This window comes from Trichosurus vulpecula, chromosome 2 (assembly GCF_011100635.1).
Source record: "Trichosurus vulpecula isolate mTriVul1 chromosome 2, mTriVul1.pri, whole genome shotgun sequence".
NCBI classification, from domain to species: domain Eukaryota; kingdom Metazoa; phylum Chordata; class Mammalia; order Diprotodontia; family Phalangeridae; genus Trichosurus; species Trichosurus vulpecula.
This window is the reverse complement of record NC_050574.1, coordinates 352535424-352551450: the sequence shown is the minus strand read 5'-3', so window position 1 is coordinate 352551450 and position 16027 is coordinate 352535424. Positions and strand designations below refer to the sequence as shown.

General features: G+C 39.5%; 1 protein-coding gene across 1 annotated transcript in view; it reads left to right on the top strand.

The window, feature by feature from the left end:
• The window catches only part of DZIP3 (DAZ interacting zinc finger protein 3), a 115638-nt gene that overhangs the window by 82126 nt on the left and 17485 nt on the right, over window positions 1–16027 (top strand). The window contains exons 17-23 of the mRNA XM_036746157.1: window positions 324–422; window positions 759–886; window positions 8896–8964; window positions 10598–10694; window positions 11851–11954; window positions 13432–13519; window positions 15027–15128. Of these exons, the coding sequence (XP_036602052.1) occupies window positions 324–422; window positions 759–886; window positions 8896–8964; window positions 10598–10694; window positions 11851–11954; window positions 13432–13519; window positions 15027–15128 (687 nt within the window). The remainder of the gene's footprint in view (window positions 1–323; window positions 423–758; window positions 887–8895; window positions 8965–10597; window positions 10695–11850; window positions 11955–13431; window positions 13520–15026; window positions 15129–16027) is intronic.

Sequence of the window (16027 nt, the reverse complement as noted above, 5' to 3'; positions counted from 1 at the left end):
TTGATATACTTTTCTGTCTTTTTCAATTATGAGAACAGAACAAACCCTTTGAAAGTAGACTATCATTGCCAGCTTTGGCTATCACCTTGAAGATTAAGTAGTGGCTCTCTGTCTTCAGTGACATGAAATTTATGTTTCCCATTCAACAGCCACAACAAACATAAAACCAGATCTATGTGTCAGAGTACCTCTGGTCAACCCAGTATTGTCTTACTGCATCTTTAGACTGCCCCTGTAAAGAGCTGAAGTAAGAGTCCCTTTCTGGGGGAAAAAGCGTAGTTTCAGCTGAACCAAAGCTCAGAGACATTTCTTTCCCCTCTCAGGGCTCAAGGGACAGATCAACCACAAAACACGTAAAAAGTCAAGAAGAAACCAGGGAGCAGCAGCAGCAGCAGCTCTGGGAAGCACGGAGACAGTGTGCAGTGAGCATAATTCCTCTTATTCTATTCACTTTAATTCTGAGAAGAATCAGAGAATCTCACTGTCAAGTTTTCTTCTCTGTAAAGTGTGGGTAATGCCTGTAATGCATTATGTGAGGCTCAGATATGATAATGCCTGTAAGATGTTTTGTCAACTTTTCCTATAAACAAAAGTTGTTATTATTAATTACAAGTTATAATGTATTGTTGATTATACATTGTTATATTGTAATTAATTATTGTTAGTAATAATATTATTTCAGACAGCATTTGTCATCTCTTCCTTTTCTTGGTGACCTCAATAGCATTAACTGAGCTTTGTTACTTTTCCTTTAACAGGACTTCAAAAAACAGTTAGAAGCCATGATTCTGCAGTGGCAACAGAAGCAAGTACAGATTAAAGAGAAAGATAAAGTCATTGCTGGTCTTAACCAACAAGTTTCTTCTGGAAACCACAAGGTTTCCAAGTAAGTGCAAAGCTTTGGCCTGGTAGCTGAAGGGAAGCCTTAACTCCAACACTCAATGCAGGACGGGCTCCCAAACAGAAAAATTGTGTCTGCCCTGTAGGTGGCACTGTGGCTCCACATGTTAGGGATGCTGACACCAGACCTGGGATCTCTTCAAAGCAAAAATCATCACAGAATTTGCCTTGCCAGCTGGATGAGGAGCTCATAGCCACTGATTGCTCTATGCATCTGGTTTTTCGTGTGCAGGGCAAGCATAGTGATAATAATTTTATTTATGGGGGCTAATTAGTTTTCAGGTCATGGCTCCTCTTTGTTTTATATGTGACTGATTATAGGTTGATTCTCTGTATCATTTTACATGGAGGCAGCTAGGTGGCTCAGTGGATAGAGCGTTGGGCCTGGAGTCAGGAAGATCTGAATTCAAACCCGGCCTCAGACGTGTAGTAGCTGTGTTATCCTCAGCAAGTCACAGAAACCTTTTAATTCACTGGAGAAGGAAATGTTAAACCATTTTGGTATCTTTGCCAAGAAATTCCCATGGACAGTACTGGTATGCTGTGGTCCACGTGGTCACAGAGTCAGATACAACTGAACATCAAAAATCATTATACATGTCTCTCCTGGTGGATGCTTTCCCACAGACATCAGAGTCAGTTGAGCATCATCTCTTGTCCATCATTGTGATTCACAGTGCTTAGGCTGAGAGATTGAGTCAAAATCAAGTTCAGGAAGAGCAGCTACTTCCCATCCCCTTGTCCTTTCCACCTTGAATTGTCCTGTGACTTTCTGTAGCAGGCAAAATGAACCATTCTTTCATTCTTGCAACATCTAGAAATAAACAAAAACTTCACCAGAATTAATTAAATTGTAGCTCATGAAATAGCACAAAATATTGGCCTATAGATTTTAATTTGAGAACTATTGCCCTTTCTAGAGCTAGGTCAGGGAGCATAGTAAAGGATTGGAGCAGGACTTTTACAAAAAATAGCTTTTAAACATTATAATCATTTCTGGATCTACTTCTGCTTCCTTGAAGTCTTGTGTCAGTGAGCTCTTCTTTGTAGCATAAACAAAACCAAACCAAACTGGTAAAGCAAAACCAAACTATTCAGCAGTTATATCTGAAATGTATATAATATTTTGTATGTATTGTCCTCTGTCTCTTCCAGGAAAGGAGAAAGATGCATTTTCTCATTTTTTCGCTGGACTAATACTGGTTATTACAATTATACATTGTTCATCTTTGTTTGACTCTTCATTTATCTCAGTGTAGTCGTTTTGTTTATTGTTTTCCTAGTCCTACCTATATTTATACAAGTCTTCCTGTGCTTCTCTGTTTTCCTCATAGTTTTTTTTTTATTTAAATTTATTTATTTAACATATTTGCTTTTCAGCATTGGTTTTCACAACAGTTTGAATTACAAATTTTCTCCCCATTTCTACCCTCCCCCCCACTCCAAGATGGCATATATTCTGGTTGCCCTGTTCCCCAGTCAGCCCTCCCCTCTATCACCCCCCTCCCCTCTCATCCCCTTTTCCCTTCCTTTCTTGTAGGGCAAGATAAATTTCTACGCCCCATTGCCTGTGTATCTTATTTTTTAGTTGCATGCAAAAACTTTTTTTTTTGTTTTTGAACATCTGTTTTTAAAACTTTGAGTTCCAAATTCTCTCCCCTCTTCCCTTCCCACCCACCCTTCCTAAGAAGTCGAGCAATTCAACCTAGGCCACACATGTATCATTATGTATAACCGTTCCACAATACTCATGTTGTGAAAGGCTAACTACATTTTGCTCCTTCCCAACACATCCTGCTTTATTGAATTTTCTCCCTTGACCCTGTCCCCTTTCCAAAGTATTTGTTTTGATTACCTCCACCCCCATCTGCCCTCCCCTCCATCATCCCCCCCCTTTTATTTTTTTTTTAATCTTCCTCCCTCTTCTTTCCTGTGGGGTAAGATACCCAACTGAGTGTGTATGGTATTCCCTCCTCAGGCCAAATCTGATGAGAGCAAGGTTCACTCATTCCCCCCTCACCTGCCCTCTCCCCTCCTCCCACAGAACTGCTTCCTCTTGCCACCTTTATGCGAGATGATCCACCCCATTCTATCTCTCCCTAGCTCCCTCTCTCAGTATGTTGCTCTCTCATCCCTTAATTTCATTTTATTTCTTTTAGATATCTTCCCTTCTTCTTCAACTCACCCTGTGTCTGCTCTCTCTCTTTTTAACATATATATATATATATATATAAAACACACACACATATATATACATACATACACATGTATACATATACACATAGATATATACATACATACACATTCACTTATATATATACATAAACATATACATATATATATGCATATTCCCTTCAACTACCCTAATACTGAGGTATCATGAATCATACACATCATCTTTCCATGTAGGAATGTAAACAAAACAGTTCAACTTTAGTAAGTCCCTTGCAATTTCCGTTTCTTGATTACCTTTTCATGCTTCTCTTGATTCTTGTGTTTGAAAGTCAAATTTTCTATTCAGTTCTGGTCTTTTCACTGAGAAAGCTTGAAAGTCCTCTACTTTTTTGAAAATCCATATTTTGCCTTGGAACATGATACTCAGTTTTGCTGGGTAGGTGATTCTTGGTTTTAATCCTAGCTCCATTGACCTGCGGAATATCGCATTCCAAGCCCTTCGATCTCTTAATGTAGAAGCTGCCAGATCTTGGGTTATTCTGATTGGGCTTCCACAATACTGAAATTGTTTCTTTCTGGCTGCTTACAGTATTTTCTCCTTGATCTGGGAGCTCTGGAATTTGGTGACAATATTCCTAGGAGATTTCTTTTTGGGATCTATTTGAGGAGGTGATCGGTGGATTCTTTCAATTTCTATTTTGCCCTGTGGCTCTAGAATATCAGGGCAGTTCTCCTTGATAATTTCTTGAAAGATGATATCTAGGCTCTTTTTTTGATCATGGCTTTAAGGTAGTCCAATAATTTTTAAATTATCTCTCCTGGATCTATTTTCCAGTTCAGTGGTTTTTCCAAGGAGATATTTCACATTGTCTTCCATTTTTTCATTCCTTTGGTTCTGTTTTATAATATCCTGATTTCTCATAAAGTCACTAGCTTCCACTTGCTCTAATCTAATTTTTAAAGTAGTATTTTCTTCAGTGGTCTTTTGGACCTCCTTTTCCATTTGGCTAATTCTGCCTTTCAAGGCATTCTTCTCCTCATTGGCTTTTTGGAGCTCTTTTGCCATTTGAGTTAGTCTGTTTTTTAAGGTGTTGTTTTCTTCTATTGTATTTTTCAGTATTTTTTTGGGTCTCCTTTAGCAAGTCATTGACTTGTTTTTCATGGTTTTCTCTCATCCTTCTCATTTCTCTTCCCAATTTTTCCTCTACTTCTCTAACTTGCTTTTCCAAATCCTTTTTGAGCTCTTCCATGGCCTGAGAGCAGTTCATGTTTTTCTTGGAGGCTTTTGTTGTAGGCTCTATGACTTTGTTGTCTTCTTTAGGCTGTATGTTTTGGTCTTCTTTGTCACCAAAGAAAGAATCCAAAGTCTGAGACTGAATCTGGGTGTGCTTTCGCTGCCTGGCCATATTCCCAACCAACTAACTTGACCCTTGAGTTTTTCAGTGGGGTATGACTGCTTGTAGACTAACGAGTTCTATGTTCCACGTTTGGCGGGGAGGTGCCAGCTCTGTCTCACCTGCACTACTCCTTCCCCAAGAACCCCCAGCCGGGGCTGGGCTTAGATCTTCAGCAGGCTGTGCACTCCTGCTCTGATCCACCACTTAATTCCTCCCACCAGGTGGGCCTGGGGCCAGAAGCAGCAGCAACTGTAGCTGCCCCACCTCTGCTGCCCCGGGGCTGGAAGCCGAACCGCGAATTCCTTCCACTCTCGCAGCTTTTCCCACTAACCTTCTCCGCAGTCTTTGGTGTTTGTGGGTTGAGGGGTCTGGTAACTGCCGCAGCTCACATATTTAGGGCGCTAGGGGCCCCATCCACCCGACTCCAAGTTTGGTTGTTCCACACCGCTCAGGCTGGGTTCTGCTCCACTCCGTTCCCAGCTCCCCGCTCCGTGTGGAATAGACCTCACCCAGAGACCATCCAGGCTGTCCTGGGCTGGAGCCCTGCTTCCCTCTGCTTTTCTGTGGGTTCTGCTGTTCTAGAATTGGTTCAGAGCCATTTTTTATAGGTTTTTGGAGGGACTCAGCATGGAGCTCACTCTAGTCCCTGCTTACCTGCTGCCATCTTGGCTCCGCCCCCCTTCCTCATAGTTTTGATTCTTATGTTACAATAATATTCCATTCCATTGATATATTACATTTTTTCAGCCATCCCTAATAGATGGGCACCCATTTTGTTTCCAATTTTATGCTCCCACAAAAAATGCTGCCATGAATTTTTGGCATCTCTTGTATCTTTTTTTTTCACCTGCTTGGGGTAAATAGGAGCTCTGAATTAAAAGGTGTGAACAATTTAGTGACTTATCTTGCTGAATTCCAAATCATTTTGCCAAAGTGTTGGGATAATATGTAGCTCCAACAATATAGTATTAGAATTTCTGTCTTTAGGCAGCACCTCCAACACTGATTGTTTCTCTTTTTTTGCATCTTTGGAGGGTAAGACCCTTCATATAAAATCCGTATGATTTTTATGATATTGGGAGAAAGCTTGTGAAGGGATATGAATCTTGAAATTTTTCTCTCATATTAATGTTAAGGTGGGTTGTGGGGAGTAGGAGTTTGTCATAGCTATGATTTCTTAAATGAAATGTTGATATAGGATTTTTTTTGATTGTTGAATCTCTGAGACCAGAAAGAGGCTATAGGCCAAACCAGTCAAGTCCAAAAAGAGAGGAGTATTGAGCGTGGCAGAACTCTCTTTTGGGCCCTCTGAATTGGCAGCATTAATCTAGTTGGATTCTTAGTATTTCAGTTAGGTTAACTGCTAGTGGCCAGGATCCAGGTCTTGATCTTTTAGCTTGAATCATTAGTTAATTCATAGAAATCTAGGAAGGTCACTAATGGTCTTAGAAACTCTTCTAGGATCCTACGGTTGTAATGGAAACTAGCCATGAAAGAGGGATGCTCCTCTGTGTTGGCTACCACCAGGATGATTCTTTATTCTGTCAAATCCTTTAAAATAGAGATTCTTAAACTTTTTTGTCTCATGGACTCCTTTGGCAGTTTGATGACACCTGTGGACCCCTCTCAGAATATTTTTAATGAGTAAAATGAAATACGTAGGATTAGAAAGGAAACCAATTATATTGAAATAGTTATCAAAATATTAAAAAAACACATTCATGGATACAAATTAAAGAATCTTCACTTTAAAACATGGTTTAGGGGCTGGCCTAATAATACAGTCCTGTTGGAATCTGTATCAGAATCCAGTATAAGGATATACTGGATTTCTTTCACCCAATAGATTCATTTAAAAATACCTATTTTGTTTGTCATATTTGAGACACTGTACTAGGCCCCCAGGGGATAAAAAGATGAATCAGATTTAGTACTTGTGCAGCTTTACAGTCTTGCAGCTCAGGTTAAGAAGGTATAAAACCAGGTACTAGCCCAAGGAGTGTCCTAGTGAGTGTGTGCACAAGGATGTAAAGAGGCCTGAGATCGTCTGTAGCTGGGAGAGTCAGGAAAGAATTCATGGAAGAGGTGCCTCTTGAATGAGGCCTTGGAAGATGAATTTTGGAAGGCAGAGATGAAAGAGACACAATGGGAAAGGGTAGGAAAATACAAGTTGTGTTCTAGGAATTCCTGGAATAGAAGGTTTGGCTGTAGAAATTAGTGGGACATAAGGTTAGGTGTACCGAATCACAATAAACTTCCCTAGGACTAATGGATTTAAACCAAAGGAAAGGCAATGGTGTTAGGGATAAGGGTCTTTTTTTACTGGAAAGAGCTCTGGGATTTGGAACCAAAATATCTAGGTTCAAATCCTGGTTCTTTTTCTACCTGGTTATCTTCTGGTAAATCACTTGATATCCCTGGGCCTCAGTTTCTTTGTCTGCAAGATGAAGAGATTGGACTTGGTGATTTTTGTCAAGTTTTTTCTAGCTATATTTTTTATCCACTCAATAGTATATGCCCATATTACGTTGACACTACAAAGGAAACAAAATACAAATTTCCTTCCCTCAAGGAGTCTATAGTCAAATTGAGGAGACAAGAAAAATCAAAGATTGAAATCCTGGGTGATGAAGTGACTTGCCAAAGGTCACTCATTTGATTAGTGACAGTCACAGAACACAGGTCTTCTGACTGCACTATATGCTTACCCACTCTAACCTGACACTTACTAAGTAAAATAGTGAAATAATGGAAACACCCCAGAGAAAGGGTAAATAAATATATCCTTAGAGACCTCACTACTTTCCTACTGCATAATTCCAAACTACTACCATCCCCCTAGATTGTTCCAGCACTCCCCAGGAGCAGTATCACTCCCTTTGGTCTGAGTTTGGAAGGAAATATGGATTTCTTAGAGGAAGAGGCAAGGCCAAAGTGTGTTTAGGCTTTGGGGATTCCCAAGGCATGAGGACTGAAAATAGAGTGTCTTGTGTGAGAAAGAGAAGGCCAACTTGGCTGGACTTTGGAGTGTGAGAAAGGGAGCAACTAATAGTAAGTCTGGAAAGGTAGGTTGGGCCATGTTGTGAAGGACTTTAAAGGCCAGGGAATTTTATATTTGATCCTAGAGGCAATAGAGAGCCACAAGAGTTCATTTAGTAGGGAAATGACATAGATCTGCATTTTAGGAAAATCATGTTGGCAGCTTTGTGGAGGTGATGTTGGAGAGGGGAGAGTCTTGAGGTGGGGAGAGATGATAAGAACCTGAAATAGAGTGATGGCCATGTAAATGGAGTGAAGGGAATGGATACCAGAGATGTTGTGGAGGTAGAACAGCAAGACTTGGCAACTGATTAGGTACACAGGGTGAGGGACAGAGAGAGAAGAATTGAGAATAATGTTGAGGTTACGAGGAGAGATTATAAGAATGGTAGCACCTTCAACCAAAATAGGGAAGTTTGGAGACAAGTAGATTTGGGAGAAAGATAATGAGTTCTGCTTTGGACATGTTGAGTTTGAGTTGTAGCTGTTTCCAGTAAATCAAGTTTGAAATGTTCAGCAGGTGATATGGGATTGGGGCTCAGGAGAGAGATAAGACCTGGATCTATAGATCTGAGGAGGAGGGGCGCATGGCTGTAAGTCATCCCATGGGAACTGATGAGGTCACCAAACAAGAGTGTAAAGAGAAGAGCATCTGGGATGGATAATGGGATTTGTATCAAGCAATGAGACCCTTTTTATCACTTTATATTTTTATGTTCTATTCTCACAAATTAACTTTAAAAAACTTGCCAGTATATCATAAGTTTGGCTAGATGCTTTGGTGTGTTCACCCAGGGTTCTTACATTTACTTGAAGGAATTGACTGTTACTACAGCACCAGTGCCATGGGGTTGTATTTTAAGTTTTAATTAAAATTCTTACTTGCCTACAACACTGTTCCTTTCAGGCCCAACCTAATTTCCTCCAGACCCTGAAACTTGGCTAATTTGCATGGCTCGATATAGTGTCTTCCTCCCGAGGGCCTTAAAGTCTTCAATCTTCATAGGAGCTCTGGAGCATTGAGAGATGCTATTTCCATTTTACTAACACACAAACTGAAGTCCAGAAAAGTGACAGTCATTCTCCCATGGTCCCTCTGGGAGCTGTTTGTTGACTCGGGGACATAAGGCAAAACTGTACACTTTTCCACCTTGATGCCAATAGCACAATTTTTATTTTCTGGGGAGTTTTGCAAAATGGGAGGATAAAAAAATCACTTAAGAAGGACTATTTCAGACAGAAACCACGTCCATTAAAATTTCAAACTAAAAGTGTTGTCCCAAGTGAATGTACTCTACTCCTTCTTGATGAAATACAAAGCCATTCCAACTTTGATAATGAGTGATCGTTTCTTCTTTGGTGACATTATCTTTTATTTGTCTAGATTACAGCAGGAAATCCAGGCTAAAGATTCTGAAATCAGGAAACTTAAAGAGAAACTTGCTTCAGAAAGGTATATTTCATTACTTAACCTTTTACCGTGAATAATTATAAAATTCTTTGAAACTTCATTCAAGCTGTCAAGCACTTGTGTTAGGATACTAATACATTATAAAGAAGGTGACCAGGACTGGCCAATGAGAGCCCAGTCCTTATGGACATATGCAGTGTGCTCCACGGATGCAGTCTCCACGTGGACTTTGGAAGGTGTGCACATATCCTGTAACTGGTTCTAGTCCTCTCATCACAATGTCTGCTCATGCTCTGAAGTTCATGTGGAGAGTTTGTCAACTGAGCACACTACTTGTGCTCATAAGATCTGGGCTCTCATTGGACAATCCCAGTCACCCAGCTTACACTAGTTTATTCATTACCACAAAGTAAAGGATTGTAAGAATTGGAACTTGACCCCAAGTCAAGTCTATTTGGTACTTCGATGCTTTCCAAAACTGGAAAAAAATGTCTATCTGGAAAGTATATTTCTTTCCAGAAAAATTTATTTATATCTGTATTTATGTATATATGTGTTATAGTTTTGTTTTGGTATATCCTATGATTTTGGCAATGTAGAGAACTCTAGGTGAGGGAAGATTCTCTACCAATGTGGTTTAGGCACATCTAAATTATAGGCAGTTTAGAATTAGAATTGCCAGGTGGTAGTGAGATGTTGGGTGGTTTATCCAGGGTTGCACAACTGGTGATACAATGAAGGATTAATTCTTCTAGCATCTATTTAGTGTATCTGATTAAATAGTTCATATTTTATTCCAAGTACTTATATTGTATTTTTACTTTCATTAAGAGAGCCATCCAGAGTCCAAGTGTTTACCTTAAGAAATCATGGAGGAGATGCTTTTTGAAATAAAATATAAAATGTTTGTACTGTATGATTAGTACATTAACTATTCCAGTCTCCCATTATAAAGAAGAACTAGAGAGAGAAGATAAATTGAGATCTTTTGATTGCAGCAGATTCTTGACCATCATATGTAGTAATGGTTCATCCTAAGACAAAGGAGAGAAAGTGATAGCATTTTCACTTAAGGTCTTCATTTTTTTCACTTAAGGTCTTCATTAGGAACATGCTTGGTTTGCTGTATAAAGAATGCTAGGCCTTTTCTGGGAAAGTATAATGGAATGAGTTAAATTGACTGGTATTCAGTGCCACTGAGTTGCTTCAAGCACACATGCATGTGTGTGCATGTATACACACACACAGACATACACATGACGGCCTAAATAACATTGCTAAAATAATCAATATAGGCTTTTAAGGCAATGGCCTAAAGGAATTGAAAAGAGGGATAATCTTTTGTTGCTCCCGTCATTGAGATGGAAAATATTTTTAGAAATCAGGTTTTGTGAGAGATCATCTGCTTTCTGGGGAAACAACTTATGGAATTCAGTAGGATATTAAGCTATTTGAAAACAATTACCAAGATCTTGACAGGGAGTACCCAAGTCCAATGATAGGCTTTGCTGCTGCTCCACCAGGGTGGGGGTGAGGGACACAACCACTGCCTTCACCTCTTTGAGGCCATCCCATGGTCATCATGCAGTCTGCTCCTCTGTCTCTAATAAAGTAACAATGCTGAAAACTCTCCTCGTGGTCATCTCATTAACTCTTTAGTGTTTTCATTTTTTAGATGTCAGTGGGAAAGGGAGAAGAATAAACTGGAAGCCAAAGCTAAAAAGTGCTTGAGCAAGCTGAATGGAGAAACCAATAGAGCTATAACAGCAGAGGTAAAAAAAAAAAAAACAAAGGAAATCAAGAGGTCTTAACTGAGCTTTGTTTATTGCCACTCAAATGAGTTTAATAATGGATGTCCTGCCCTTAACACAATAAAAAAGAAGCACTTGGGGACCATAGCTCCAGCTCGTGGGTCTGGGTAGTTTGAAGGCTCTTTGCATTTTTAGTAAATGCTTTTGAGGACCTGCCATTTCTCAAAAAATAAAGCAAAAACCCCTAGTACTGATGCTCTTTATAAATATTTTTCAAATTAATCCAAGTTACTTCTCTATGGTCACTCGATCCTTGTTGTAAGGCAACATGTAAGACTGCAGATACAAACAGGGAACATTTCCACTTCAGGCAACTGGACAAAGCCTCCAGGGATGTTAGCTTCTAGCTGCTACATCTTACAGAGTGCAGTTTACATTTCAGGCCCAAAGGAACAAGGGCCGGGGTAGCTTGATCTTGCAGAGGGTCATTAATACTAGTCCTAGAATAGAGTTCTCTTAATGGGAACATATCACAGAATCACAAAACTTAAGAACTGGAGAGTGCTTCAAGAGCTGTCTAGTGCAATACCTAGTCAAAAAAGGTATTCTCCACTACAACATACCCAATGAGTCCTTAAAGAACCCCAATAAGAGTTATTTGCCACCTCCTGAAGCAGCCTATTCCGCTTTTGGACAGCTCCTTTGGGAATTTTTTCCCCTGACCTCAAACCTAAGTTTGCCTCTTTGCAACGTGTACCAGTATTATTCTTGTTTCTGACTTCTGGGGCCAAACGGAACAGATCTAATTCCCGTTGTTCATGACAGCACCAATATTTACTGTGTTTATTAGAAGCAGGACTTGAGCTTCAGGGTCTTCCTGACTTTGAAGCCAATTCTATCCACTGTGCCCAGTTGCCTCTACCAAACTTGATATTCAGTAAAATTTAATCATCAGAGAACTGCATGGTATTAGCTGTGTTCTATAAACACCTTCATGGAGTCTCTACCAGGTGTGCATGATGGACAAGAAACCTAGGTTTGCATCATGTTTTAGAGTTGGAATATTAGAAGGAAAGATAGAGAAATCACCTAACTGCACTGGAGTGAATTGTATATGACATGTCAGATTTTAAAGGGCTATCTTCAGATTCTCTTCTTTGAATCTCAAAAATTTTAGGTGTGGTTCCTGCAGAGCCGAAGAGATTTTGGCCTTCATCAGCTAGAACAGACTGAGAGGGAGTGCCTGCTTCAACTTATCCGTGCAACCACCATGGCATCAAGGTGACCCTTTCCTCCTCTTCAGAGCATCTTGACTTCAGACAATGTCTAAAAAAATCAGTGCAAGGCCTAACATATGTATTTTTATGTAGATGAGATTGGAGTGAGGAAGTAATTTTTGCCAGCAAGTCATTTAATCACTTTCATGTCTGTGTTCTGATATCTCTGTTGGAGTGTTGAGAAGTCTGCTGGTGTGCAGTAATAGCTGACAGCCAAGAGATACAAGTATAGACAGAAACAGCAGGACTCACTTAGGAAGACCAGGAGACTATCCCTTTCCCCACAGTGAAACAAATCAAGAGCTTGCGATAGAGGCGCTGGTTATGGATGTTGACTTTGCATTTTCAGAACAGGATGCATGCTAATTGTAAAAATTTCTTCTAAATATTCTTACTTTTAAGGCCTGTGCTTGAAAGCCTTCTCTCCCCTTATCCCCTCTTATCATTTACAGGATAACACCAATATTTGGTCATATTCGGAAGGCAGGTCAACACTCTGCTGTAGGTGATAAGTTTCATCCTCAGTGGCTAGGGAATAGTTTCCTCCCCTTTCAGGGGGAATCCCTAAAGTTGAGATAGGATGGAAAGAAAAAACTACTGAAATTGAGACCATGCTGGTTTCCATTAAGTGGGTGCTCTTAGTAATGACTTACACCTCAAAGAGGTGGCCAGGCTCCTTCCTTGCCTCCTGGGAGCTGGGTGGTACTGAAGGAGGATTGTTATCTGACTAATCCCGTGGAGCCTTTTGAAAGATGAGAAGAGAGCTCTCCTCGGGTGATCAAAGACACCAAGGCTGCTTTTACATCTGTAAGGGGAAGTGATAGAATTGAATCACCTCCTGCAGTAATACTTGTGAGGCCTGAGCAGGTGCGCTGGAAGTCATCTCTTAAGCCTTACTCACATCACCCATCAGTCAGTGCCTCAGAATCCACTCATTCACTGTTTAGCAAGGATGTCCCACTCTGTGGCAGGCTCTTCCTTTTCTCCCTTCCCCTCCACCACCTTGGAACAGTATTGGGTGGAAAATATCTAGACTAACCTGCCTTAAATAAATTCTTAATCCAATTAAACAAAACAAAATGCCTTGGTTCTCTGTAAGTAGGTTAGTTTTGCTGGGTAAAAGGCACTAAATTTTACATTCTTAAAGTGTAAAAAAAAAACCCTTTCTGTGAGTGACTTTCTGGCCACCTGAAAAGGGTAATGACTGGTTGTTGTCACTGCTGGTTTGCATTTTCCTGCTGTTGGCCATTTAACCTGTGAGCTCAGGATGAAGTGTTTTAAAGGACAATACGTGGAAACATTGACAGTCTGTACGGTGTGCTTCTGCGTCTTGCCTTCTCACCTGCATATTATCATCATCATAATGCCTCAGACTTCTTTAGTGACATTTTCACCTAAGAGCCTATAGAGAGTTTTAGGGAGCCTTAAATGGCATGTGAAATGAGGGAGGCTTATCATGTGTCACCTTTTTTCTGTACCAGCCATCCAGAATCACTTCAGCTAAAAGCAGCTGTAGAAAGTTGGGATACCATTGTGGCAGATGTCAGGAACAAAATCGCATTCAGCAGGGTAAGGACATTTTCAAGAAAACTGTCTAAAACTTGGTTCCTTTAGAAATAGTTATTGGATGCATTAAAGTGATGTTGTGCATTGTGTTTATTAAGTTATGTTTATATTTCATTTAATGAATAAGTGAGGGTTTTTTTTTCCTTTTTTTGGAGGGGGGAAGACAGGGCAGTTAGGGTTAAGTGACTTTCCCAAGGTCACACAGCTAGTAAGTGTGTCAAGTGTCTGAGGCTGGATTTGAACTCAGGTCCTCCTGACTCCAGGGCCACTGCGCCAGCTGGCTGCCACTTAAGTGAGGTTTGGTTTGGTTTTTTTTTTGGACTTGGAATTGATCTGTGGAAATGATACTATACACACATGCAGATTTTCTTAAATTGTGATTTTTTTACCCTTAACTCTGGGAAACGATGGAATGACATGCTGTGCCTCACATCTAGTTTCTTAGAATTTAAAATCTAATTCCAAAATAAATAAAGCAAAAGTAAACAGCTGACTTGATTTTTAGTATTACTGTGAATGGGGGGAAAATAAAGTGAAAGCAAATAAGCTTATTAGTTTCCAGATCTAAATCATTCCGTTCTTGTTTTGCAAAACTCAGAAAACTTTTCATCAGTGAAAGTGATAGTGGGGAAAAGCTGTGGCATGGGTAACTGAAATGTATTTTGGTGTTTTCATGAAAAGGTAGATGCATCTCATTTAGAAATTTATAATACTTCATAGTACAACTTTGTTATTTTGTTTGAATTGACTTAGGAAAAGCTAGGAACTTGTCTGGTTTTCCCATGTTGTACCTTCCTCTACTCCCTTTCCCATCTGTGATCTGGCAACCCCACTCCATCCAGGGAATGGATAGCATTATCATTTAACATAATGCAAAGTACCAAACAAAGCAGGACTGCCTCAGTTGTTCTCCAACTTGATATCTTTCAGGTTCACATCTTCCTACCTATGTTACCAGTAGAAAGGTGGCTTTCATTACTGTTTTGCTTTTTCCTACTGTGAACTTTCCTTGTGAGGCAGGTTCTTTGTAAATTCAAATGTGCTATAAAAATGTAAGTTATTATATTAGTTGTTCAATGGGGCAGAAGTAATAATCCGATGTTTTCTTTTAAGAGACCACATTTTCCCAGCCACCTGAGGAATAATACAGAGTAAATAGTGATACTGCAAAGATCACCAAGTCAAAAATATGTTAAACTTTAGGTGTGGGCGTCATGTCTAAGAACTTATGACTTATCATATAAATACCAGGGGGTAGGGAGATGGTGAGATCTATGGATTGGCCATGATATTACTAAAGATATTTGAATTAATATTAAATCTTTTTCCTCCACTAATAACTAGTTAAATTTACTTTCAGAAATCAGTTTCTTAAATAGACTGTCACACCCTATCTAATATTTATAGTCTTAAACTACATTTAAGGATACAAACTAAATCAAAATTAATTCAAAATCCTGTTTGTTCAAAATGGACTATGTTCTAAACTATGCTTTTCTTCTTTCACTAGACACAATACAATGAACAAATTGCTCTGGTGAAGAATGGTTATCCTCTGAATTGCTTGCCTCCAGTACAGATTCCTCCACCACCACCCAGTCCTGATATATTGGTAAAAAAATATTGGATTTTTAAGTCACCTTCATCTTGATTAAACAGTAATGCCATAAAATGTGGAATTTGTAATATATATGGAATATGTTGTGAATAGTAAGAAAAATTATATTCATACATATTAGGGTATGGTAAATAGTAAGTAAGCCTATGCTACTAAATTATCATAATGCATTAGATTAATATCAGTATAAGATATCTTCATCTTTTAGAGAATCTCAGAAGATTCTGCTGCTGCCTCCTCTCTTATCCAGCTTTCTACCTCTTCTTGGAATTTTAGTCAGATTGTTGCTACTAGAAAGGATTGACACATTGACTCCCCTTTGGTTCCACTCAGTCCCTGAGATTTTTCAGAACACAACTTCCTTCCCTGGCCATTCCTGCTCTCTATGTGATGTTTCTCCCAGTAGAGTGTGCGCTCCTTAAAGGTAGAGACTGTCTCAGCTTTGGATTTATATAACCCAGGCACCTGTCACAGTGGCTGACATAGTAGAACAAATCCTTTTTTTTCATTTATTCATTCACACATCCTCATCAACTTCCTTTATACACTTGCTTTTAAAAGATACTTAATAAGATAACAGCCCCACCTAGATCCTTTGTGTTTCTTAGTTATCAAACATTTCCTACTTCAATGCCCTGCCAGTACTAGGCTTTATAAATTCTTATTTATATTCCTTAACTCCGTACCACCAGCACTATTCCAGTCAAGTCTTACTCATCCTTTTGCCACTTGCCATCATAGCTTTACTCTTTGGTAGGTGACAGTATCAATTAAAGCCCTCATTAATTTTTTCATTTCTTAATATTACTTTAATACATTATGATTTCAGTGATATGGGTCATCCCTCCACCACTGCTGATTGCAAGTCCTCTAGGACACAGAAGATGACCTTG